At 41.8% G+C, this 25,084-nt stretch overlaps 1 protein-coding gene across 1 annotated transcript in view; it reads right to left on the bottom strand.

The window, feature by feature from the left end:
- Positions 1-400: 400 nt before the first annotated feature.
- LOC135510878 (serine/threonine-protein kinase 32C-like) overlaps positions 401-25,084 on the bottom strand; it is a 140,714-nt gene continuing 116,030 nt past the window's right edge. The window contains exons 5-12 of the mRNA XM_064932186.1: positions 18,294-18,331; positions 17,324-17,413; positions 16,984-17,087; positions 16,631-16,747; positions 13,554-13,679; positions 12,329-12,457; positions 11,339-11,406; positions 401-3,569 (exon numbers count right to left, since the gene is read on the bottom strand). Coding sequence (XP_064788258.1) covers positions 3,374-3,569; positions 11,339-11,406; positions 12,329-12,457; positions 13,554-13,679; positions 16,631-16,747; positions 16,984-17,087; positions 17,324-17,413; positions 18,294-18,331 — 868 coding nt within the window. The 3' untranslated portion in view covers positions 401-3,373. The remainder of the gene's footprint in view (positions 3,570-11,338; positions 11,407-12,328; positions 12,458-13,553; positions 13,680-16,630; positions 16,748-16,983; positions 17,088-17,323; positions 17,414-18,293; positions 18,332-25,084) is intronic.

Raw genomic sequence — 25,084 nt, 5'->3', positions numbered from 1 at the left:
ACACATGCAGAGATCATCTGTTCACCTACTCTGTTTCTCACAAAAACACGCCGGTTGGAACACAAAATCTCAAATTTTAACTCATCAGACCAAAGGACAGATTTCCACTGGTCTAAAGTCCATCGCTCATGTTTCTTGGCCCAAGTAAGTCTGTTCTTATTGTTGGTGTCCTTAAGTAGTGGTTTCTTTGCAGCAATTCAACCAGGCCTGAAGGCCTGATTCACGCAGTCTCCTCTGAACAGTTGATGTTGATGTGTCTGTTGAAGCACTTATTTAGGCTGTAATCTGAGGTGCAGTTAACTCTAATGTTAACTCTAATGAACTTATCCTCTTCAGCAGAGGTAACTCTCGGTCCTCCTTTCCTCTGCGGTCCTCATGACAGCCAGTTTCATCATAGTGCTTGATGGTTTTTCTGACTACACTATCCACTATTATTATTATCACTATTATATTACTTCACTATTATTCTACCATAAAGAAAATAGTAAAATAAGGAAAACCACTGGAATGAGTAGGTATGTCCAAATATTTTGACTGGTACTGTATATGTATGTATGTTATTTAGCAGCAATTTAAGACTTTTCACATAGCCAAGACCATCTAAGGGCATACTTAAACACTGCCCCAAACCTTTGGGCTTATACCTTTTCCATATACACAACTAAGCACATAAAACTCTAACTTACCCACATTGGAGCATAATTACTGACTTATTAAAACATCCATTTAAGGAAGGAAAAGCCTGTGCACTTGAACATATTCTTAAGACAAACTACGGGATGTCAGAAGTTACCGCATACAATCTAAAATATTATACCATCCATATAACACTGGGAATAAATTATTTGTACAGTTGTAGGAGGTTGTAAATCTTGTTTTTAGTAAATCTAGACATCACATCGACAGGCAAACAGGGCAGGGCTACACTGATTGGACGAGGCGAAAGTCAAGGTATGCTACTGCCATAGACTTAGTTAGACGACTCATCTTGGTATCTATCCCATTATAGCGTCTGAGAGCATGGGCATCGCCATTGAAGTGGTCAAATTTCTTCTTCTTTTGTGTTTGAAAAATGCAAACAGCTTATATTGGTGATTTACCACCACCTGCAGTGCAGGAGTTCTGAACAAAATCTTGTGTGTAATGTATTTTTTGTGGCCACTAATGGCATTGACACAGTTTAATTAAAGCCATTTACCAACCAGGTAATCCAATTTGAAGTAGAAGCATATGCTCTGATTATTAACTTATTGCTCCCAAGCATAGGAATCCCCACCCAGTTGACTACTTTAAAATTGAGGAAGCCCTCAATAGCAATGTCCATGAAAAAAACGATTATTGCCAAGTAAAGATCTCTATCCATCTCTATGGCCGAAGCTTGCATGTGCACATACTGTAAGCCATGCAAACCCTAGCATTTGGCTCACCTACAAAATGAGAATAAAACCTTGAATTGAGGTACATGCAGGGTTCGAGACACTATCGTTGTAGTTAATGCGCTTATTTTTATAGGAAAACTGCATTTTTCCCACCTCACCTTTAAGAGGCATCTTGATTTTTTATTATATAATTAAATACTATTTAATTCCTCCCAAAAAATATTCATTTATCTATAATCACAATAAAATGGTTGTATACAAATGATAGTATTTTCACTTGCTGAAGGAACAGTGGTTCTAGTGGTTCTATGCACAACAGAGAGGAAACATACATTCACACAGTTCCTAAGAAATGGCTATGCAAATGGTAGAAAAGCTTTGGCATATGTGCCTACAAGTTGTGCCTGCACACTTGGAAATAAGATCAGTACAACAATGTATGAAGATTTGGCTTCATACAACTCTTAATTTAGTAACATTTACGTTAATTTAGTATGAAGTCCCACATAAAACTGTGGAGAGTTAGGCTAGTCTATTTACACGTGTTACTTTGTTAGGCCTTAGGGTTTTAAGGCGGACTATGCTACATGTTCCCAGATGCCCATGCTGAGAGTAAATGGCACCACCTTAAATGTACCACTCTCTCTACTAGGTTAAAGTTTCAACTACACAACTCAAAACACTGCCCAATGATAACTTTCTATATGAAATGATCAAGACAATCATATGAGACAATTGTCAAATTCCACTAGGTTATAGCTATTGTTGTCTATTAAAGGATAATGTAGCTATTCAAAAGAAGTTGATCATTTCTGATCCATAGAAATAGAATGACTAGAACGACTGATCCCCTGTTAGTGACAAGGTTTGTGTTTAACAGGTAAAAACTAAAGAAGTACGAGCATGTAGCCCACAATGGAACAGTGTGAGAAGAACAGCATCTTGGCAACAGTCACAGAGATCGATGGTGAGGGAAACCTTCCATTTACACCGCAGTTGTACTTAGGGCCTTTGGAAATCGAACACCGTAGGGGAATATGTTTTGGTGGAGGAGCGTAATCGCTGTAGGAAAATCAAACTGGCATGCTGATGCATAATGTAGATATAATTACGTGTGATGAATGGCTATTGATTAACAATCAAGACCATTTAAAGTGGTTTTACAGTATTGAACTAGTGATTTATTTACACTTGCAAAACCTCCTTATACTTAATGGCCCATACAGTATTATATGCTAATAAGGCTCACTCTCTGCGACTGGAAACAGTATTAATTAACCTCTTAAAGTCTCTATCCACTGCACTACCTTAGAAATAGAATCACATAGAACATAGTAATATAATAGTAATCCTATTTCTATGTGCACTACACTGTATATTGGCATTGTGATACAATTATATATTATCATTGAAATGAAAGGCATTTGGGGAAGGTAACCCAACAGTACTATTGTAGTTCCGAATAGGGTGCACAGAGAGAATGAGAGGGATTGAAAGAGCTACACAGGCAAAGAAAACAAAGAGTGCCTAACTCTATTTGAATAATTCAGCATGTGAGCTTGCAGTGGGAGCTACATCTAGTCGAGGTTGAAAGAGCAGGGAGACTCTGCTAAAAAAATATCTTACACTCTTAAACCTGGCTCCTATTGCTCTGTATGTCATCAGGCTCATATACTGTGTCTGCGGCTACTGCTGCTTGTTATCCCCTCTCGTAATGATACCTTACCTTCATGCTATACTGTACGTTGCATAGAAGAGAGTTAGCGCTTACTCTAGGGGCGCGGAGGGCAGGACCGCTCTGGAACCTGCAGTCCCATTCATGCCTTAACGATGGATGCTACAGAAGACGAAATAGGGGAGCCATTTTGTGTCCTGCTGTGCGTCCCTGTTCCCACAGTCATCATGGCTACATAGGAGAGGTTAAAGTATCTATAGGCATGGTTACACACACACACACACACAGGCCTGTGAGACCACCAGGTGGCGGTGCGGTGCTAGGAGCTTCCAGGAGAGGAGCAGACCGAGCCGCACATGCTCAGTTTGGAGGAGGACTCAGGTTCGGGTTCGGGATCCTCATCCTCTGTGCCTCCCTCAGCCTCTTCGGATCCGTCTCCATCACCATCATCACCCCCCTCGGCAGCTCCTTCACACTCCCCTCCCTCTGCACCCTCCTCCTGACTCTTTTTCAACCTGAGAGAGAGATGCAGACACACGCATCAACGCACACACACACACACACACACACACACGGAATAGAGAGAAAAGCCCATTTGTGATTAAAATACATAGTGGGAGTCTAAAGACTATGATATACTCTCTGTTCAGAAATGATGCCCAAGTAGTAAAAATAGAACTCAAGCTCCATTAATTACAGCAATAAAGAAACTCCATTTGCCATGCAGGAAGAATTCCAAATTATGCTGAAATCTCAGACACTGGTAAATAATGAATGGGGTATTAATTTAGATCAGGGCTGAACCAATATTCTCTCCCTCATGATCACAGAGCAGTCCCACATAGGGCTGTGGCGGTTACAAAATTTCATCAGCCGGTGATTGTCAAGCAAATAACTGTCGGTCTCAAGGTAATTGACCATTAATTAACATAAACACATTTAGCATCTCCTGGCTTCCACACATAGCCCACAAGCCATTTTAAAAAGTCTAATAAATCCATGTAACATACAGTACCAGTCAAAAGTTTGGACACACCTACTTATTCCAGGGTTTTCATTTATTTTTACTATTTACATTATAGAATAATAGTGAAGACATCAAAATGGTGAAATAACACATATGGAATCATGTAGTAACCAAAAATGTGTTAAACAAATCAAAATATATTTTGATGACCACTTTGCAGAATACTTGGTGGTTTTTGAGGTCAGTTTGGTTTTGGTTTAATTATTTAAAAAATAATAACTTTATTTTTTTTATTTTTATAATGACACAATGATTTTAGCTTTTATTTATTGATTTATCTTTTGCTTTTGAATGGAAATTAGTTAACATTCAATTGCCAAAACATTGAAAATATTCCATTCTCTGTCAAATCCACATTAAGTAGACATAAATAGGAAATTACTATGAAATAATAATATATTTTAGTTATTTATACTGTACTGCTTGGCATTCCTTAAAGTCATCATCTCATCTCAGCTCAGGCAGTAGAAGGCAGACCATCTAATGTTCTCTGTGCTCCCCATACTGTACTGTCTTTAGTCATCCTATTTAGCTTGGCTAGTCCGACTGAGTATGCTGCAGAGCTTTCTCGCTAAATCCTTTTACTAGTTCTTCAAAATAGATAAGGCATACTTTCACAAATTGTCTCTATCCCTCATCATTGTGTTGTGTACTGTACATTCCTCTCTAATGCGGTCTATGTGGATCTAACCTGAAGTAGCAGGCATAAAAGTGTATCTGTCTGAGACAGAAAGAACAGGTGCAATGGATTATGTTAATTGTAGTCAATTACCACGTTTCTGCGCTGAACTAGGTTGAATATTTGCTTAATGAAAACCAAATTGCTCTTCAGCCCAGCGTCCCACAGTTCTTGACTTGATTTCTCTCATTAATTATTTGATTTCTCTCTAGAGAAAAAAAATAACAATGGAATTGAACCAACGTCGGTGAATTAATTGTTTAGTAAGAAAGTTTAAATAAAAAATGGGTTAATCGCTCAGCACTAATAGAGGAATGTCAGTGTCACTGGAAGCTACATGGTCAGGAAGGATGCAGTATATAAACAGTTATTCATCATAAAACTTAAAAATGGCAGAAACAGAACACTAATATGAGGCTAATTCATTCTACCACGCTTTAACCCTTGATATGATGACGACATATTGCATCACTGTTCTATAAGGAATAGATACCATTGCAAATAATGGTCATAGCTCTATGATAAGATTATATAAGTTAACAATGATTTTAATGTTAATAAGCTTTTCATTAGACCCTGGGGTTCTCTTTCAGTTGTTAGTTTAAATATCTCACAAGTGGGATTCACCAGAATCTCTAAGGAGCTTGAAGAACCAAATGTACACGTCTGTCAGAGATAGACATGTCGAGTGGCGAATGAGGGAGCCGCTCCCCTCATACTAAAGAGCCACTCGCCCGCCCCAATCATTCTCACCTCTCTTATTCTCAGAAGAGTTATATCCATCTCTCCTCAGCACGACTTGACCTGTTTTCCTATTTAACTATTCACATGTGTGCCGTCAAGGTTATGATGCCGAGCGCAGGGTTGTCAGCTCTCGTATTTTGTGTTGGGTAAATTTACTGAAAGGATTTTTACTTAGGGTAAGAATTAGCTTCACTGCTTTTCTTCCCTCATCTCCTGTTGTAGCTAACATCACAAGGCTAGATGCTGAGCCTTAGCTAGCTCACCTGCAAGGCTGAGCTAACCAGGCTTGCTCGCTGTAAGGCTACCTATCCTACCGATTGTTTTTCTACCTGGAAGCTCGCTCTCTCATTTAGTTCAACTCACTCCGATGCCACGTTGACTAAACCAACCGTCCTAGCTTTTCTGCTTATCGGTCAAGAGACATGCTTTTGTTCTTCGTAAGACCAACAAGGTGCTAGCTTCCTTTAGCTAACTTTGTGCTTACTAGTTAGGCTACTAGCCCAAATGGCAAACACTAGGTACATTGACATTGGTAAAATATTAGCTTCTCCTGCTATCACTGTGTTAACTAGCTAGGCTACTTGCCCAAGTGGCCGAACACTAGTTACTTTTCACTTTGTTCTTGGATTAGCTGTTTTTGTAGCCATGGAGCCTGCAAGCTCAGCCCAAGGGGTACCGAGCAAGGCCCCGGCCCCGGCCCCTGCTTCAGCATCGGCACACCCTTGCCTATGTGGAGCAACCATATGCTGGGTAACTATATCCATAGGTCATATATAAGTCTTTGCTAGGTAAAGCCCCACCTTATCTCAGCTCACTGGCCACCATAGCAGCACCCACCCGTAGCACATGCTCCAGCAGGTATATTTCACTGGTCACCCCAAAAGCCAATTCCTCCTTTGGTTGCCTTTCCTTCCAGTTCTCTGCTGCCAATGACTGGAACGAACTGCAAAAATCACTGAAGCTGGAGACTCATATCTCCTTTACTAAACTTTAAGCACCAGCTGTCAGAGCAACTCATAGATCACTGCACCTGTACTAAGCCCATCTGTAAATAGCCCATCCAACTACCTCATCCCCATATTGTAATTTATTTATTTTGCTCCTTTGCACCCCAATATCTCTACCTTCACATTCATCTTCTGCACATCTATCACTCCAGTGTTTAATTGCTATATTGTAATTATTTTGCCACTATGGCCTATTTATTGCCTTACCTCCCTTATCCTACCTCATTTGCACACACTGTATATAGACTTTAGAGAAGTGGTTTGACCAAAAATAGACAATTCCTTACCAATACTCTGTATCCAAGGTTTTATGCTTTCTGCTGGACCTTTTAGACAGAGGGGAAGCTTTTTTTTCACTGTTAAGGTCTACCTAGCCGCTATCCTGGCCTGTCATATAACCTTCAACAAGAACATGGTGGGAAAACACCCCACGGTATGTTGTTTTATGAAGGGGGTGCCTTGCATACGACCAGTTACCAAGCTTTTACTCCTGGCAAGGGAATCTCTTGTGCTTGAGGCTTTCATAGCCTTTTGTGCCGCAGGAAAGTGTATTGTTGAAATTCAGTTGAAGTCAGAAGTTTACATACATTTAAACTCAGTTTTTCACAATTCCTGACATTTAATCCTAGTAAAAATTCCTTGTCTTAGGATCACCACTTTATTTTAAGAATGTGAAATGTCAGAATAATAGTAGAGAGAATGATTTATTTCAGCTTCCATTTCTTTCATCGCATTTCCAGTGGGTCAGAAGTTTACATACACTCAATTAGTATTTGGTAGCATTGCCTTTAAATTGTTTAACTTGGGTCAAACGTTTGGGTGAATTTTGGCCCATTCCTCCTGGCAGAGCTGGTGTAACCGTGTCAGGTTTGTAGGCCTCCTTGCTCGCACACCCTTTTTCAGTTCTGCCCACAAATGTTCGATACGATTGAGGTCAAGGCTTTGTGATGGCCACTCCAATACCTTGACTGTTGTCCTTAAGACATTTTGCCACAACTTTGGAAGTATGCTTGGTGTCATTGTGCTTTTGGAAGACCCATTTGCGACCAAACTTTAACTTCCTGACTGATGTCTTGAGATGTTGCTTTAATATATCCACATAATTTCCTCCCTCAGGATGCCATCTATTTTATGAAGTGCACCAGTCCCTCCTGCAGCAAAGCACCTCCACAACATGATGCTGCCACCCCCGTGCTTCACGGTTGGGATGGTGTTCTTCGACTTGTAAGCCTCCCCCTTTTACCTCTAAACATAACAATGGTCAGTATGGCCAAACAGTTCTATTTTTGTTCCATCAGACCAGAGGACAAAAGTACGATTTTCATCCCCATGTGCAGTTGCAAACCTTATTCTGGCTTTTTTTATGGTGGTAATGGAGCAGTGGCTTCTTCCTTGCTGAGCAGCCTTTCAGGTTATGTTGATATAGGACTCGTTTTACTGTGGATATAGATACTTTTGTACCCGTTTCTTCCAGCATCTTCACAAGGTCCTTTGCTGTTGTTCTGGGATCGATTTGCACTTTTCACACCAAAGTACATTACATTTAACATTACATTTAAGTCATTTAGCAGAGGCTCTTATCCAGAGCGACTTACAAATTGGACATTCATCTCTCGGAGACAGAACGCGTCTCCTTCCTGAGCAGTATGACAGCTGCATGGTCCCATGGTGTTTATATCCTTGCATACTAACTTCAGGAGTTTGGGCATTACTCCCAAGGATGAACCAGACTTGTGGAGATCTGCAATTGTTTTCTGAGGTCTTGGCTGATTTCTTTTGATTTTCCCATGACGTCAAGCAAAGAGACACTGAGTTTGAAGGTAGACCTTGAAATACATCTACAGGTACATCTCCAATTGACTCAAATGATGTCAATTAGCCAATCAGAATCTTCTAAAGCCATGGCATCATTTTCTGGGATTTTCCAATCTGTTTAAAGGCACAGTCAACTTAGTGTCTGTAAACTTCTGACCCACTGGAATTGTGATAGTGAATTTTAAGTGAAATAATCTTTATGTAAACAATTGTAGGAAAAATGACTTGTGTCATGCACAAAGTACATGTCCTAACCGACTTGACTAGTTTGTTAACAAGAAATGTGTGGAGTGGTTGAAAAACGAGTTTTAATGACTCCATCCTAAGTGCATGTAAACTTCCGACTTCAACTGTATGTCTCTTCTTTACGACCCCTTTACTGGTCTCCCTTACATCCGCAAAGTGAGTGGGTGAGCTATACGTGCCTACAGTTTCCCTAGGGCTTTTCCCCCCTAGGTTACCTTGTTGCCCAACCCCGCTAAGGTTAGTGGCAACTACAATTGTCCCCCCTTGGAGCTTGTGGCTTTCCACCCGCCGCCTTTCCCATCAGAAATGCAGTGTAGACATTGTAAATGTTGTAAATTACTTATGTAGCTGGAAACAGCTGATATTTTATGGAATATCTACATAGTCGTACAGAGGCCCATTATCAGCAACCATCACTCCTGTGTTCCAATAGCACGTTGTGTTAGCTGATCCAAGTTTATCATTTTAAAAGGCTAAGGGATCATTAGAAAACCCTTTGGCAATTATGTTAGCACAGCAGAAAACTGTTGTGCTGAATAAAGAAGCAATAAAACTGGCCTTCTTTAGACTAGTTTAGTAGCTGGAGCATCAGCATTTGTGGGTTCGATTACAGGCTCAAAACGACCAGAAACAAAGCACTTTGAAACTTGTCAGTCTATTCTTGTTCTGAGAAATGAAGGCTATTCCATGTGAGAAATTGCCAAGAAAAGGAAGATCTTGTACAACGCTGTGTACTACTCTCTTCACATAACAGTGCAAACTGGCCCTAACCAGAATATAAAGAGGAGTGGGAGGCCTCATATACAGTGCCTTCAGAAAGTATTCATACTTTCTTGATTCATTACAAATTTTGATGTGTTACAGACTGAGTTAAAACATTTATTGCATAGATTTTCTTTCTCACCCATCGACACACATTACCATTCACACCCGAGTCAATACTTTGTAGGAGTCTTTTTGGGTATGTCTAAGAGCTTTGCACACCTGGATTGTACAATATTTCCCCATTATTCTTTATAAAATTCTTCAAGCTGTGTCAAGTTGATTGTTGATCATTGCTATTCAATGTTGTTTTGGTAAGCAACTTCAGTGTAGATTGGACTTTGTGTTTTAAGTTAGTGTCCTACTGAAAGGTGGATTTGTCTCTCAGTTGCTGTTGAAAAGCAGACTGGTTTACCAGGTTTTCCTCTAGGATTATCCTAATAAAAACTCCCTAGTACAGGGCCTCCCGGGTGGCGCAGTGGTTAAGGGCGCTGTACTGCAGTGCCAGCTGTGCAACCAGAGACCCTGGGTTCGCGCACCAGCGACTCCTGTGGCGGGCCGGGCGCAGTGCACGCTAACCAAGGTTGCCAGGTGCACGGAGTTTCCTCCGACACATTGGTGCGGCTGGCTTCCGGGCTGGATGTGCGCTGTGTTAAGAAGAAGCAGTGCGGCTTGGTTGGGTTGTGTATCGGAGGCCGCATGACTTTCAACCTTCGTCTCTCCCGAGCCCGTACGGGAGTTGTAACAATGAGACAAGATAGTAGCTACTAAACAATTGGATATAACGAAATTGGGGAGAAAAAAGGGGTACAAAAATAAAATTAATAAAAATTTAAAAAACTCCCTAGTACTTGCTGATGACAACACGATGCAGCCACCACCATACTTGAAAATATGAAGTGTGGTACTCAGTAACGTGTTGTTGGATTTGCCCCAAACATAACACTTTGTATTCAGGAAAAAAAAGTGCATTTCTTTGCCAATTTATTTTGAAGGATTACTTAAGTACCTTGTTGCAAACAGGCTTCCTTATTTTCACTCTGTCATTTAAGTTAGTATTGCGGAGTAACTACAATGTTGTTGATCCCATCCTCAGTTCTCATATCACAACAATTAAACCCTGTAACTGTTTTAAAATCACCATTGACCTTATAGTGAAGGAGCAGTTTCCTTCCTCTTCGGCACCTGTATCTTTGTAGTGACTGGGTGTAAGCTGAATTAATACTTAACCATGCTCAAATGGATATTCAGCATCTGTTTTTTTTTTTCTTTTTTTTACAAATTTACAAAATCGGTGTCCTTCTTTGAGGCATTGAAATAGCTCCCTGGTCTTTGCAGTTGAATCTGTGCTTGAAATGCAATACTCAATTGAGGGACCTTACAGATAATTGTATGTTAACCACTATAACTGAACCACTATAATTGAACACAGAATGAGTCCATGAAACTTACTATGTGATTTGTTAAGCACATTTTTACTCCTGAACTTAAGGCTTGCCACAAAAAAAAAGAGGTTGAATACTTATTGACATTTCAGCTTCACATTTGTTATTAATTTGAAAAATGTTCTTCAAACAACATTCCACTTCGACATTATGGGGGTATTGCGTGTAGATCAGTGACACAAAATCTACATTTGATCAATTTTATATTAAGGCTGTAACAACAACATGTGGAAAAAGTAAAGCAGTGTGAATCATTTCTGGCACGACAGAGCTAAGAATGATGTAATATTAATATGTTTTGTATTCGTCTCCCAGGTTCAGTAATTGGTTCTGCGTTTATATAATCTTAGTATATTATTATAGAGCTAACAATGCTTGGGTCAGGTGAAACAAACATTTATAAATATCTATTCACGTGTGTGTCAGGTGTGATATAGTCCTTATGTAGGTGGTATCTCAGCCTCATGCATACCACTTTTTAAAAAAAGCATTCCACAAAGGTTTAACATTAATATGTTTTGATTTGTCTCCAGGCGAAGGGTTTGGTTTGTGGTCTTACTTCTCGCGGTTGAAGATCATGAACTCTGACTGCACGACTTCAAGGCACTCCTGTAGGTAGTCGTTCTCCTGAGGGCAGTGACGGGAAAGAGAATAGCCATTATCATCATCACCCACACAGGTCGACAATGATGAAGTACGAGATCAACCTCACCTCAATCAATCACCAGTGAGACCTGAAAGATTACAAACACCCCCTTCTTCCCTCCTTTAAATCACACCCAGTGATATGTTTGTGTGCTTTCCCTCAAATTGGTTGTTTGGCACAGGACAAAAATAGAAGCTCATATTTCCGAAAGCACTTGGAGGCATGACATCACCACTGATGGCTTCATAATTTAATCATCTAGGTAATAACTGAGCCCCCTCGCACACAAGAAGACTGCTCAGGCCCGGAGTAAGATGGGGGCCTATTGTTAGAAGATACAAGCTTCACTGCTTTTACAGCGCCCAGAGATCACTCTTGATAACACCGAACGTCGACTTTAATAACGTGGTGCTCGTAATGAGGGGCTTGGCCAATGAAAACCTGGCACAGCTCATACATATGGATTGTCTAAAATCCATGTTAAATAATGGCCGCAATCACAGATAAGGTGGATTTCTTATAATACTGTAATCATGTAAAAAATAACCGGCCTTGATATGATATTCATGAAATGAAGGGAGAAAATTAACAACTGGGGAAGAGGAGGCTACAGACTGCCCTCCCTGCCCTCTGTGTAAACCAGATCTGCCACACTGTCCTAGCACTATTTAACATTTTTTGGGGCAACATAGAACATTTCTAATTGGACAAATTCAGGTAGTCTCACCATGTTTCCTTCCATTTGGTTGACTTGTCTGTATTCTGTTTGTACATTGTCTATTGCTGGCAGCACCTATTCCCTAAGTCAAATTCTGGGTATGTGTTAAATGTACTTGGCGAATAAAGTGATTCTGATTAACATGACCCAGGTAGTCAGTAGTGACTGGTTGATGTGACACTCACAGATTGGGAATCCTTGCTGGCTTCCCGTGACCTGTTTTTGGCCAGCCTCTTCTTCTTCTTGTGGAGGGGACGAGATTCTAGTATCATCTCCTCCAGCTCAAAGGTGGGGTCGCAATGCAGACGGCCCTTCTGTGGAACCAAGACACACACAGTACACTAATGAATAACTATATACCTAAATCCAGACACACACACAAACATATTACAGACTCCACAGCATGAATAAAATGGACTAGCATAGTTTATTGGCTACAATAGACTTATTATAGTTATTTATTTCAGTACAGTGAAATGCTTAACTTGCAAGCCCTAGCCAACAGTGCAGTATTCAATATAAAAAAGTAACAGTAATAAGAGCGGAAGCTATTTATGGGTTGCACAACTGTCCTTCGGTCGTGTCGGTTGCCTTTGTTATCAACGTTCTACAGACACCACAGCAGTATTGATGCTCAAAAGTAGAACCAGGGCTAATGACTGTTTAGTCTAAATTACACTATAGGGGCTTGGGAATACGATGCCATTGCTAAAGTAGACACATATTTAGTAGGAAACAACTTTGCCATCATCATCATGTTGTCAATATACTTTAGATGGCTGGCAATGTTGTCATTAGCGAGCAAAGTTAATAAAAAATAGCTAGCAATGCTAATGTTAACGAGCTAAAATCTGGAGGTCTACCCTCAATCTTAGCTAGCTAGCTAACGTTATAATGCATCTAAAGTCCATCTAAAGTCCACCATTTAAATGATGACAAAAGGTTGTCCTACTAATTATTTGCCTTCTTTTGAAATGTAATGTGTTTTCAAGCCACAGTAATGCACTTTAGACCAAATCTTCATCAGTGCCCAATGAGGATGCATTGAGTAGAATGCTCAGTTGAACATCCGTCCTAAACTGAACGTTCAAAACAATATTGTGACGCAAATTGCAACCCATGAATATCCGAGGTCAGTGCCAGTACCACATGTATAATGTGCAGGGATACTGGAAATAATAACAGCGAAGCAAATACTGGACATTTCACAGAATGTAACAAGTGTGAGAGACTGGGTTATGTATAAGACTACATGTGTACGTTTAGGTGTCTGAATAAATGAAAGAGATGAGAATGTAGTTAATCTTATATACTGTATGTGGGAATCAGTGTTTACAGTCCATAAAAAGGTAAAAACACAGCACACTGCATTCTATGCTCCCATGTGATAGATTTACGGTCCATACTTACGTTAGGGACAAAGCCAGCCTCTATCTTCTTCTCGTACACAGCGTCCCAGTTGATGTCAGAGAGGTAGGGAGCCGTCTGCATGTGAGACAGGCTGGAGAAACGATGCTCTGGGTTCACCGTCAGCAGCTGGAAGACACACACACACAGATTATACTATACATCATTTAGTTCCATTAAAGTCTCAAACACTATCACCTCTACAGTATCCACTACATTGCGTTCTAATTTCTCCGCAGGGATTAATGAAGTCGTATTGAATTGAAAAACCTTATGGCTTGTGACTAAACAGGTTGAATGTTAAAATCAGATCCAATAATCTAGGTAGTATCGACCTTAGGGGGCACTCTTAAATCAGCCACAGTCTTACAGTACAGGGATCAGGTGCCTTATCAATCCAAAATAAAGACGCCACCCCGATTAGCATACATTTAATTAGATAAGGATTGAGATCATTGTCAGGGATACAATACTATTGATATAAGTTTATTGTATCTACAATGAAGGAAAATCTAGGGTATTTACGAAACTTAAATTTGTGCCTTTTTCCAATGCTGAATTGAATGTCATTGAGAAAACAGAAAGGTGTCATAATGTATCTTGAATCTAAAAGTATCCCAGAAATAATCATCTAGTTTTTCAAAAGTATATGTAATCTGAATACAATATTTTTGCCTGTAACATAACTGATTACAAGAAAACGGTACCTGTAATCAGTTACTCTTCAACCCCCACTGCAAACCCTTGCTATTATAAGGCAATACAATAGAGACTGAAGTTGTTTGTGGTGACGTCAAAATGAGCGGTGTTGTACAAAACAAAGTAATCAGCGATTTAGTCATCTCTAACCAATCAGAGTAATAAAGCCAATGACGAATTTTCAGTCATCTTCTTCCATGATAATAGGCTAACGTTTGGCCGGTGAGATGGGTTAAAAGGGAAGTCATGTCGCATACCGCTTTTTCCTGTGTTGGGGCTGCTTCCACACACTTGCTGAACGTTTGTGGAGCTAGTGCTAGCCCGAAGGGGACAGCGAGGTATTCGCAGGCTGTGTCTTGAAAGGCAAACCTGAGAAACGTCCCGTGAGCGTGCAGAATACTTATGTGAAAATAAGCATTGAGTAACATCGCCTCCACGAATAGAGCGAGACAGCACTTTGAGCGTAAGAATACGAAACGTGTACTTTCTCAGATAGCTGTTGAAGTAGGTCCAGAATGGGGTGAATGATCATGTCTTTTTGCCTCAGGTGTTTGTGAATGCGCTGAGGGAGAGCTGTGGCACGGTGGACACTTGGGGACAGGCCAGAACATGTAGTGACCTGTTTGCTGCCCCTCTCTACTGCTGGGAACGCACCCCTAGGTCAGGTGACCCTTCTTCCCAGGGGAATCAGGTGGATGGGACCTGGATGCGGTAGCAGCGAAAGACCACATCCCCCACTGTCGGCCTCTGTAGGGAGAACTAAATGGTGGGTTCGCAGCCTGCTGTGTCGGCTGGGGGTTTTGCATTGCGAAAAAACCCTGGTGCCAGTGTGATGCCCTCTACCTGCCACGAAAAAACCCTGGTGCCAGTGTGATGCCCTCTACCTGCCACAAAAAAAACCTGGTGCCAGTGTGATGTCCTCTACCTGCCACGAAAAAAACCCTGGTGCCAGTGTGATGCCCTCTACCTGCCACGAAAAAAACCCTGGTGCCAGTGTGTTGCCCTCTACCTGCCACGAAAAAACACTGGTGCCAGTGTATTGCCCTCTACCTGCCACGAAAAAACCCTGGTGCCAGTGTGATGCCCTCTACCTGCCATGAAAAAACGCTGGTGCCAGTGTGATGACCTTTACTTGCCACTCTGGTGCCAGTGTGATGCCCTCTCCCTGCCACGAAAAAACTCTGGTGCCAGTGTGATGCCCTCTCCCTGCCACGAAAAAACCCTGGTGCCAGTGTGTTGCCCTCGCTACATCCATCAATGGCTCCTCTAATGAATGTGCAGCAGACACGCAAAACATCTGGAAATGCGCTCTGTCTTCCCAGGAGGAGAAATGTCGGTCTGTGACGCAGCACCGGGCTTGAGGTCGTTGACCAGTGACGGCTCAACTACCTGGGGCTTGCTTGTGACGCTAGCTACCACCGGAGACTGAGGAGTAGAAAACTATTTATACTCTAAGCAAAACTTTCCTCTCGGTCAGTACTCAACACTATCGACAGGAGCTGAGGTCCTATGTTCTGCAGCTTTAACCTCACGGTTTCGCCTGAGCACAGTTCAGTAGGAGACAGTGATCTAGTCGCACTGAGGAGAGCTTCTCCAACAGCCGCTGTGATTGGTTCTTCAGTTAGTGAATCTTCTGGAGTGAATCCCCATTTGGGAGACATTGAAAGAATTATTTGAAATAGAACAGCTGTTAAGTTTCGCCGTGGGATAGCTTAACATAAACCTAGGAGAAATGATTTTGGGATGGAGTTCGGTTGCCATGTCAACCATCTCTCTCCAAACTCTCCCACTCTGAAAATTCAGACGAGTCATTACTCCCAGAGGGCTGGTTAGGTCCGTCTAGGTGGGGTTCAGACATGGTAATCGATCCGCAGCCAAGCGGAAGATACAGATGCCATCGCCCTGGAGCCTCGTTGACTCTGACTGGAGCAGACACGCACAGATTAGAGAGTAGTCCCTCACTACTCTGACTCCCTGCCACTACATTTGTCTTTCCTCGTCCTTATATCTCTAAATCTCTCCCTCTGGTCCCCTCGGCCTCAGGAAACTCTCCCCCCATTCACTTTCACCTCAACTACTTTTGTGAGCCCCCCCCCAATGTCTTCTGACCACTGACTCGACTCTCCAGTCCACTGTAGACTTTCCACTGTAGACTTTCCCATGACAACTCTCCCCTCTACAGCAGCCCATCTATCCACTCCTGCCCCTCATCTCCTCTCCTCACTTTTACTCTCCTTTCCTCTGCTCGCCGCTCTTCTTGGACTCCAGTAAGACTAGCTGTTGCTATTGGCATCGACTAATGGGGATTGTAATAAATCGAAAGTCGAAATCCCCTCCGCTCATCTTTCTCCTTCCCCTTTCCACTTCCCCTTCCCACTTACCTTCCTCATGAGATGGACCAGATCCTTGGGCCAGGTGGAGTTGTACTGCACACTGACTGTACTGAAGAGCTGCATTAAAGACTCCACTGAGTTACTGGCATGGATCTCATAGGGCCTCTGACAGAGGGAGAGAGCGAGAGAGAGAGCGAGGGAAGGGGGAGAGAGAAAGAGAGAGTAAGAAAGAGAGGAAGAGAGAGTAAGAGAGGTGGGGGGAGAGAGAGAGAGATGGGGAGAGAGAGAGGGAAGAAAGCATAGACAGACTGAGAAATGGAAAGATAGTATTAACCACATACAGTAAGCTTCAGTTTTCGTTACTCAAGAACAGCTCCACTTCCCATAATGCCTTTCCTTACCCATCCACGCAGCACCTCAAAAACCGTGACGCCGAGTGACCACCAATCCACCTCAAAGGCATAACCCACCCCCCCGCTCACAAAGGACTGGAAGATCTCTGGGGCTGGAGGAGATACAACACAGACAGAGTCAGTCAGCTAGGCTACACCTACACGAGACCATCAAACATGAATGGATATTTACACAGTATGTTAGTGATACGGTTCCAGATCGGTCTCGTCATAGTCGTGACTAGGACCATAGGAGTTGGCAAGACAGTACAAACAGATCTGGGTCCAGGCTAGTGACAAAGGTTTCCAAGGGCTGAAGGAATAACAGGTATAAAAAAAAAAGTCTTACCCATGTAGGGCTTGGTTCCAGCTAAGGCCGTGGCCCTCTCTCCATCCTTGATTATTGTAGCAACGTTGAAGTCTGTCAGGTGGGCGTGGCCTGGGAAGACAGCGCTCCTTAGAACCAAACTCAAATATACTGTAACACCACATCCATAAAACTCCCAAAAACATGTTTCTTTCCTTAAGCAAAATGATCCAAAAGAAACTTAAAGCTACGGTCTCTATTTTTGTCTGAACTTGAGTAGGCTTTCTATCTTTATTGCCTGATGTAACCGAAACCAAATTTGTTGTCTCTGACTAACTAACTGACAAACAAAAACAAAACACAAATAGCTTAGTAAAAACATGATTCAGTGTGTCAACGAGACATTTGTTTGCCGGAGTCTGGTCTACCCGCTGGCGACAGGGTTATGAATCCTGCCTCGGCCCCTACTCCCAGTCTCCCTCTGTATCTGTCTCCGTCTCTACCTTCTGCCTGTCACTGTCCTTAAAACAATAAAACACATTACAAATATATTTAAAAAAGACTTGAAGCAGAGTCTGCCTGAGCATTTTACTGTAAGAGCTGATGTCTATAGACCGCAGTAGTGAAGAGGACTAGTGTGTCCTTGTGCTTCTTTCTGCATGTCTTCAAAGCATGGTGGGGTGTGAGACACACATTCTGGCTATTCTGCATGAGTGCTGACCCCATTACTGTGGTGATACCTACAGTAACATCCTGCAGAGTCATGACTGTGTGTCCTACCTGTCACCTTGGACAATTTTCCTTCTCAGAAGCTCGCTTTACTGTACATAGGGACATTTTTCTCTCTCACTCTCTCCCCTTCTCTACCACACATAGTGTACACATGCACATGGTCACTCATATGGCCTACACGTGCCTTCATAAAGCATGTGACAAAGGTAAAACACACACACACGTCGTAAACATTTAATGAGTACAGGATAAAGTCATCTCTAAGAAGAGGCATTCTCACCTTGCTCATCTAACAAGATGTTGTCTGGTTTGATATCCCTGTGAGATAGAAACAGAGAAAAACACAGAAATCATTGTCTAAGAATATGGAACTGCATGTGTGTGGAACAGAATGGGTTGCTGTAAGTGTTACAAGTGTGTGGAACAGAATGGGTAGCTGTAAGTGTTACACGTGTGTGGAACAGAATGGGTAGCTGTAAGTGTTACACATGTGTGGAACAGAATGGGTAGCTGTAAGTGTTACACGTGTGTGGAACAGAATGGGTAGCTTTAAGTGTTACACGTGTGTGGAACAGAATGGGTAGCTGTAAGTGTTACACGTGTGTGGAACAGAATGGGTAGCTTTAAGTGTTACACGTGTGTGGAACAGAATGGGTAGCTGTAAGTGTTACATGTGTGTGCAAGTGTATCTGTACATTGAGGCTTGTAAGTATTGCCTCGGTCGTTCAACAAAGAGAGACCCTTTTGGGGGCGTGTAATGCTGTTCAGAAAAAAGAGCATGTTCCACTTAATATTTAAAAAAAAACATTTTCACCCATAAAAAAAGAGGTGAAATGAAGAAAAATGTTACAAGGTTTACCATTAATTTCATTTTAAATCAGCCATAGCTCCCCATGTGACAGGGGGAAAAACATTTTTTTTTAAAGGAATTGTTTCACCATATTCAAATTATAGTTCAGTCCATGTGACAGGGTTGACCTTAAAATGAGGGACAAATAACTATCTTCAGTAATGACTTTGTCAAAGCAACAAAATAACTTGGGCTTTACAATGATGGTGAAAACGTTAAATGGGGTTAAATGTTCCTAGAAAAAGTGACGTGGGACATTTCCTTATTCATAAAAAAAATCATATTCATTACATTTTCCATGTTGTTTATCTTAAAGCTAGGGCACTGCATTTAATATAACAAGCTTTTAAATTAAACATTGGAATGACCAACCTGTGTGTGTATTACGTATGTGACAGTGTGCCGATGTGTGGAAGTATGCCCATGTACAGATCCCTACACCACTATATTCGACATGGATGAATGGGAACATTGGGAACATGGCAATTTCCAATCCCAACGCCAGGGAGGCACTCCCAGGTTTTCTCCACGCATGCTTTTTATGCAGGGCACCAATGCAGTGGAGACCAACATAAACAACAACACCTTGGTGTTAACCCACATGCACAGCCCCCTCCAAGCCCACAGCCAATTAACAGAGCCAACCCTGCTTATTTAATTATGCAGCCTGTCACGAAAGTGTGAATAATACATTTAGTCCACATAGAGAGTCTCATCCGCTACACTAACATGATATCAGGCTACAGTAAGTCTTTTTTAACTGGTGTTTTCCTTAAGAGCTTTAATGGAAATGTGATCCCAAACCCAAGCCATTTAGTCCACAGAGTCTGCGTCTCAAACACTACACTGACATAAAAAGTAATGTATGCACAAAGGCTATGCTATACCAAGAAGTAAGTCTCTATGTTAACTGGTGTATTTCTCAAGAGATTTCAATGGAAATGTAAGGGAGGAACTCAAATATGAAAGTCTCTACACCGCCACAGTGGTTATTTGATCAGCTCATACACTTCACTAAAGTAACATTCCTGTTAGCACTGACCCACTGGGAACACACTGGTAGAATCCATGTTGCTTCCAGGTCATTTCAATGAAAAAAAAAATGAAATTACGTTGAACCAACGTGGAATAAACGTTGACCTGACGTCTTTGCCCAATGGGGAGGCTATACTGTACCATAAAAGTACATCTCTATGTTAACTGGTGTATTTCTCAAGAGGTTTAAGGGAAATATATTCAATTCACGTGCTCTATGGCCATGGGAGAAATTCCAATATGAAACCCTCTGCCATCCCGCCACCATGGTTATTTGACGTAAAACCATGCAGAGCATCGCTCATTTAACACACTTCTTCTTTGCCGTGACTATCAATGCAGTCAAACGGGTTTCCTAAGTATGGAATGGAAACTCCAGCAGCAGACGACTAACACGTTGGAAGTCGAATTCCAACTCTAAGGCCTTCACTATAGAAGAGGGAAGAGAAATCAATGTTCACTTTTTAGTTTTTCTTCAGTGCAGAAGAAGTAAAGAGAGGGGGGCCATTCTTGTGTTCTTTGGGGACTTTTTTTGTTTCTTAGACTAATTCCACCTTCCTCAGGCATCATGGCAGCAGCAGACTGTTGCTAGGAGACACTTCTTCCCCCATTTAGTGCAACAAAATAATAGTATTCTCCTGTCGCAAACCCACAGCGTGGAACCAAATTGCAGAGCAGGAGATACAGATAACCAGGGATTGGATTAGGCCTCCTACAGCAGAAACAAATGTGTCAGAGTCGGAAGTGTTGATGCCAGGATGAGAAAAAGAACACAGAGACTTGGGCAAACTCCCTGAATCTTCTACCAATTAACTTAATTGGTGTTTAAATAACTGCAAAGCACATTTATCAAGTTGACAGGGTGAATTACTGTTTTAACTTGAGTTGAGAACAAGTGTGTGTTCATTCTAGTTGGAACTACAGTGCCATCAGAAAGTGTTCCCACCCTTTTACACATTTTGTTGTGTCACAAAGTAGGATTAAATAGGATTAATTGTTTTTTTGTTGTCAACGATCTACACAAAATACTCTAATGTCAAAGTGGAAGAAAAATGTGAACATTTGTTTTAAAAAATGTGAACAATAAAGCACTAATATATCTTCATTAGATACGTATTCAACCCCCTGAGATATTACATGTCACCCCTGGCAGTGATTACAGCTGTGAGTCTTTCTGGGTAAGTCTCTAAGAGCTTTGCACACCTGGAATGTTGAATATTTGCACATTATTATTTTAAAAATTCTTCAAGCTCTGTCAAGTTGGTTGTTGATCATTGCTAGACAGCCATTTTCAAGTCTTGCCATAGGTTTTCAAGGCAAATGAGTCAAAACTGGAACTGGGCCACTTTCAATGTCGTCATGATGTATATTTGGCCTTATGTTTTAGGTTATTGTTCTGCTGAAAGGTGAAATTGTCTCCCAGTGTCTGTTGGAAATCAGACTGAGCCAGATTTTCCCCTAGGATTTTGCCTGTGCTTAGCTAAATTCCATTTATTTTTATAATTTAAAAAACTCCCTAGTCCTTGCCAATGACAAGTGTAACCTGTGTGAAATGGCTAGCGGGGTGTGTGCTAATAGCATTTCAAATCGGTGATGTCACTCACTCTGAGACCTTGAAGTAGTTGTTCCCCTTGCTCTGCAAGGGCCGCGGCTTTTGTGGAGCGATAGGTAACGATGCTTTGTGGGTGTCAGTTGTTGATGTGTGCAGAGGATCCCTGGTTCAAGCCCAGGTAGGAGCGAGGAAAGGGATGGAAGCAATCCTGTTACACTGACGCTGTTTACCCGGTTGCTGGTTGCTGCGGATAGGTGGTGGTCAAAAGGGGGAGGAGTGTAACCGGTGTGAAATGGCTAGCTAGTTAGCGGGGTGCGCACTAATAGTGCTTCAAATTGGTGACGGCACTTGCTCTGAGACCTTGAAGTAGTTGTTCCCCTTGCTCTGCAAGGGCCGCGGCTTTTGTGGAGCGATAGGTAACGATGCTTTGTGGGTGTCAATTGTTGATGTGTGCAGCGGGTCCCTGGTTCGAGCCCAGGTCGCGGCAGGAGAGGGCCGGAAGCAATACTATTACACAAGCATACCCATAACATGATGCAACCACCATCATGCTTGAAAATATGAAGCATCCCTCTCCTGCCCCTACCCAGTGATGTGCTGGACTTGCCCCAAACATGAACACAAAGCATTAAGACATTAAGTTAATTTATTTTCCACATTCAGTTTTACTTTTTGCAGTTTTACTTTATTGCATTATCACAAACAGGATGCATGTTTTGGAATATTTGTATTATGTACAGGCTTCCTTCTTTTCACTCTGTCAATAAGGTTAGTATTGTGGAGTAACCAGGACAGCGGAGTCAATCACCACCTTCCGGAGACACCTGAAACCCCACCTCTTCAAGGAATACCTAGGATAGGATAAGTAATCCTTCTCACCCCCCCCCCCCCTTAAATGATTTAGATGCACTATTGTAAAGTGGCTGTTCCACTGGATGTCAGAAGGTGAATTCACCAATTTGTAAGTCGCTCTGGATAAGAGCGTCTGCTAAATTACTTAAATGTAAATGTAATGTAAATGTTGATCCATCCTCACTGTTCCACTATCACAGCCATTAAACTCTTACTGTTTTAAAGTCACCATTGGCCTCATGGGGAAATCCCTGAGCGGTTTCCTTACTCTCTGGCAACTGAGTTAGGAAGGACGCCTGTATCTTTGCAGTAACTGGGTGTATTGATACACCATTCAAAGTGTTATTAATAACTTCACCATCCTCAAAGTGATAGTCAATGTCTGCTTGATGAGGTAGTCGTTCAAAAATGATGTTAAACACTATTATTAGTGAGTACATGCAACTTCAATTAGGTAACGTCATAAGCACATGTTTATTTTGCCATGACAAAGGGGTTGAAGATGAATTACTTATTCACTCAGTTTGTAAACATTTAAAAAAACATAATTCCACTTTAACATTATGGGGTATTGTGTGTAGGCCAGTGATAGAAAAAAATAAATGGAATCCATTTTAAATTCAGGCTGTAACACAACAAAAAGTGGAAAAAGTCAAGGGGTGTGAATAGTTTCTGAAGGCACTGTACATGATTGCTCAACGGCACAAATGCACAAACACACTCACCAGTACGCACGCACCCAGATATTTATTTTGCACTTTAGAGGAGCAATTTGCTAAAACGAGCTTTGGAGTAAAGTTTAAAACGTCGAGGCCAAATGGTTAAAATATTTTGAGTGGAGTTTGTGGTCTACAGGGACTGAAACACTTTCATTTACAGCACCAACACTTTGACCTGTGCTCAGCACTTTCAACAAATGCTCACAACTGCAAGTCATACCATGCTGAAGAAGATTGATTGTAACAATTGCAGCAATATAGAAAAGCCTTCATTAAAAAGGGAATGCCCAGGTCCTTATAGAAAGAATACTATTCAGCAAACAACAGACTGTTGGACAAACAAATAGGCTACTAATGCCATTTTAGTTTCATAATCCGATGGATAAAAACTCAGATTCTTAACAAGCACACAAACAACTACACCACTGCCCAGTGATATACTAGTGAATTCAAAAGGTGTGGCTTTTCTTCCAACGAGCACCACATATTGGAGCCTACATCATTAGACCCAGAGCACAGGTTTTCCAATACTGCAGTGCAGTGAATATCTCCTGTAGCAGTCAAGGCCACACATTAGGTGTCAGAGCTGGAAGAGTGAAAAGGACGATGCAGGACTGCCCGTTCTGCCCGGGGACACTCAAGACAGATGAGAAAAGGATGATGATGAATCATTACACCCCTTAACACAGGGGATTCATCTCCTTTCGGGCATGGAGGTGAGGAGATGTCGGTGTCTGAAACAGGGAGTAGAAGAGGGAGGGCCAGGAGTCCCAGACGTGGCACCTAGGATAGGAGTAATCAGGGAGGTACGTACAACTAAAAGCAGACAAGCAGTGATCCCCTGCTGGGTGTCAGCGAATGATGGCTGTTTACACCGTTTCAGAAAATGATCAGAAAATTCTGGTCAGAGCGACCGGAATGTCGCTCTCTGCTTTTAACACAAGAAGCACAGAGGCAGTATTTTGACTGCATATTCATTTAAAATGTAAATATCTCTGCAATTGTTTAAGTCATGCCACCCCCCCTCTATCTTTGACTTTCGCTAAATATGTCTATTTAACATACTATGTTGTAAGAATTTTTATATCAGAAACATACTGTGTTAAAGCTGTTTTAAGAGGACATGTCATTTTCACCCAATGCCAAAAAGTGACTTTTTCATAATCCTCCTACAGTCTCATTCAGGTAAGACGAGCAGACAGAGCCGATTCGGAGGTTTCCAACTATCACTTTTTCCAAGAATAATCGCTGTTCCTTTGCGGTCCATACATGAGCACGCGCCAGCAATTTTCAAGTTTTATTGTCACGTGCACAAGTACAGTGAAATGCCTTTCTTGCAAACTCTTTCCCAACAATGCAGTTATCAATATCAGTAGTACTATAAATAAAGTAAAGTAGAACAAAAACCGTGCGAGAAATAGAAATAAGAAGAACACGAGAAAGTAAGTAAACTAAGTGGTCAGTTCCAGGGTCAGTGGCAATACAATATTTACAAAGTGCAGGGATACTGGAGTGGTAGAGGTAGATATGTAAAAGGGGGACAGTTGACTAGACATCAGGAGCATATATGATGATCGTATGTGAGTGTGCGTGTGTTTAGTCACTATTCTTTATTTAATTTAAAACCTTTAACTAGGCAAGTCAGTTAAGAACACATTTTTATTTACAATGACGGCCTACCCCGGCCAACGCTGAGCCAATTGTGCGCTGCCCTATGGGACTCCCAAACACGGCCAGATGTGATACAGCCTGGATTCGAACCAGAGACTGTAGTGACGCATCTTGCACTGAGATGCAGTGCCTGGGACCACTGCGCCACTCAGGAGCCCGGGGAGTATGAATGTGTGTGCATGTTGTGTGTGTGAGCAAATTAGGTGAGTATGTGTGAGTGTGCTGGAGTGTCAGTGTGTGCAAGTCCTGTGAGTTCATAGAGTAAGTGTGAAAATAAAGTGAAACTGTCAATGCAGATAGTCCATGTAGCCATTCTGTTAGCTATTTAGCAGTCTTATGGCTTGGGGATAGAAGCTGTTCAGGCGCCTGTTGGTGTCAGACTTGCTGCTCCC

This window comes from Oncorhynchus masou, chromosome 23 (genome assembly GCF_036934945.1).
Source record: "Oncorhynchus masou masou isolate Uvic2021 chromosome 23, UVic_Omas_1.1, whole genome shotgun sequence".
NCBI classification, from domain to species: domain Eukaryota; kingdom Metazoa; phylum Chordata; class Actinopteri; order Salmoniformes; family Salmonidae; genus Oncorhynchus; species Oncorhynchus masou.
This window is presented reverse-complemented; position numbering and strand designations above follow the sequence as displayed.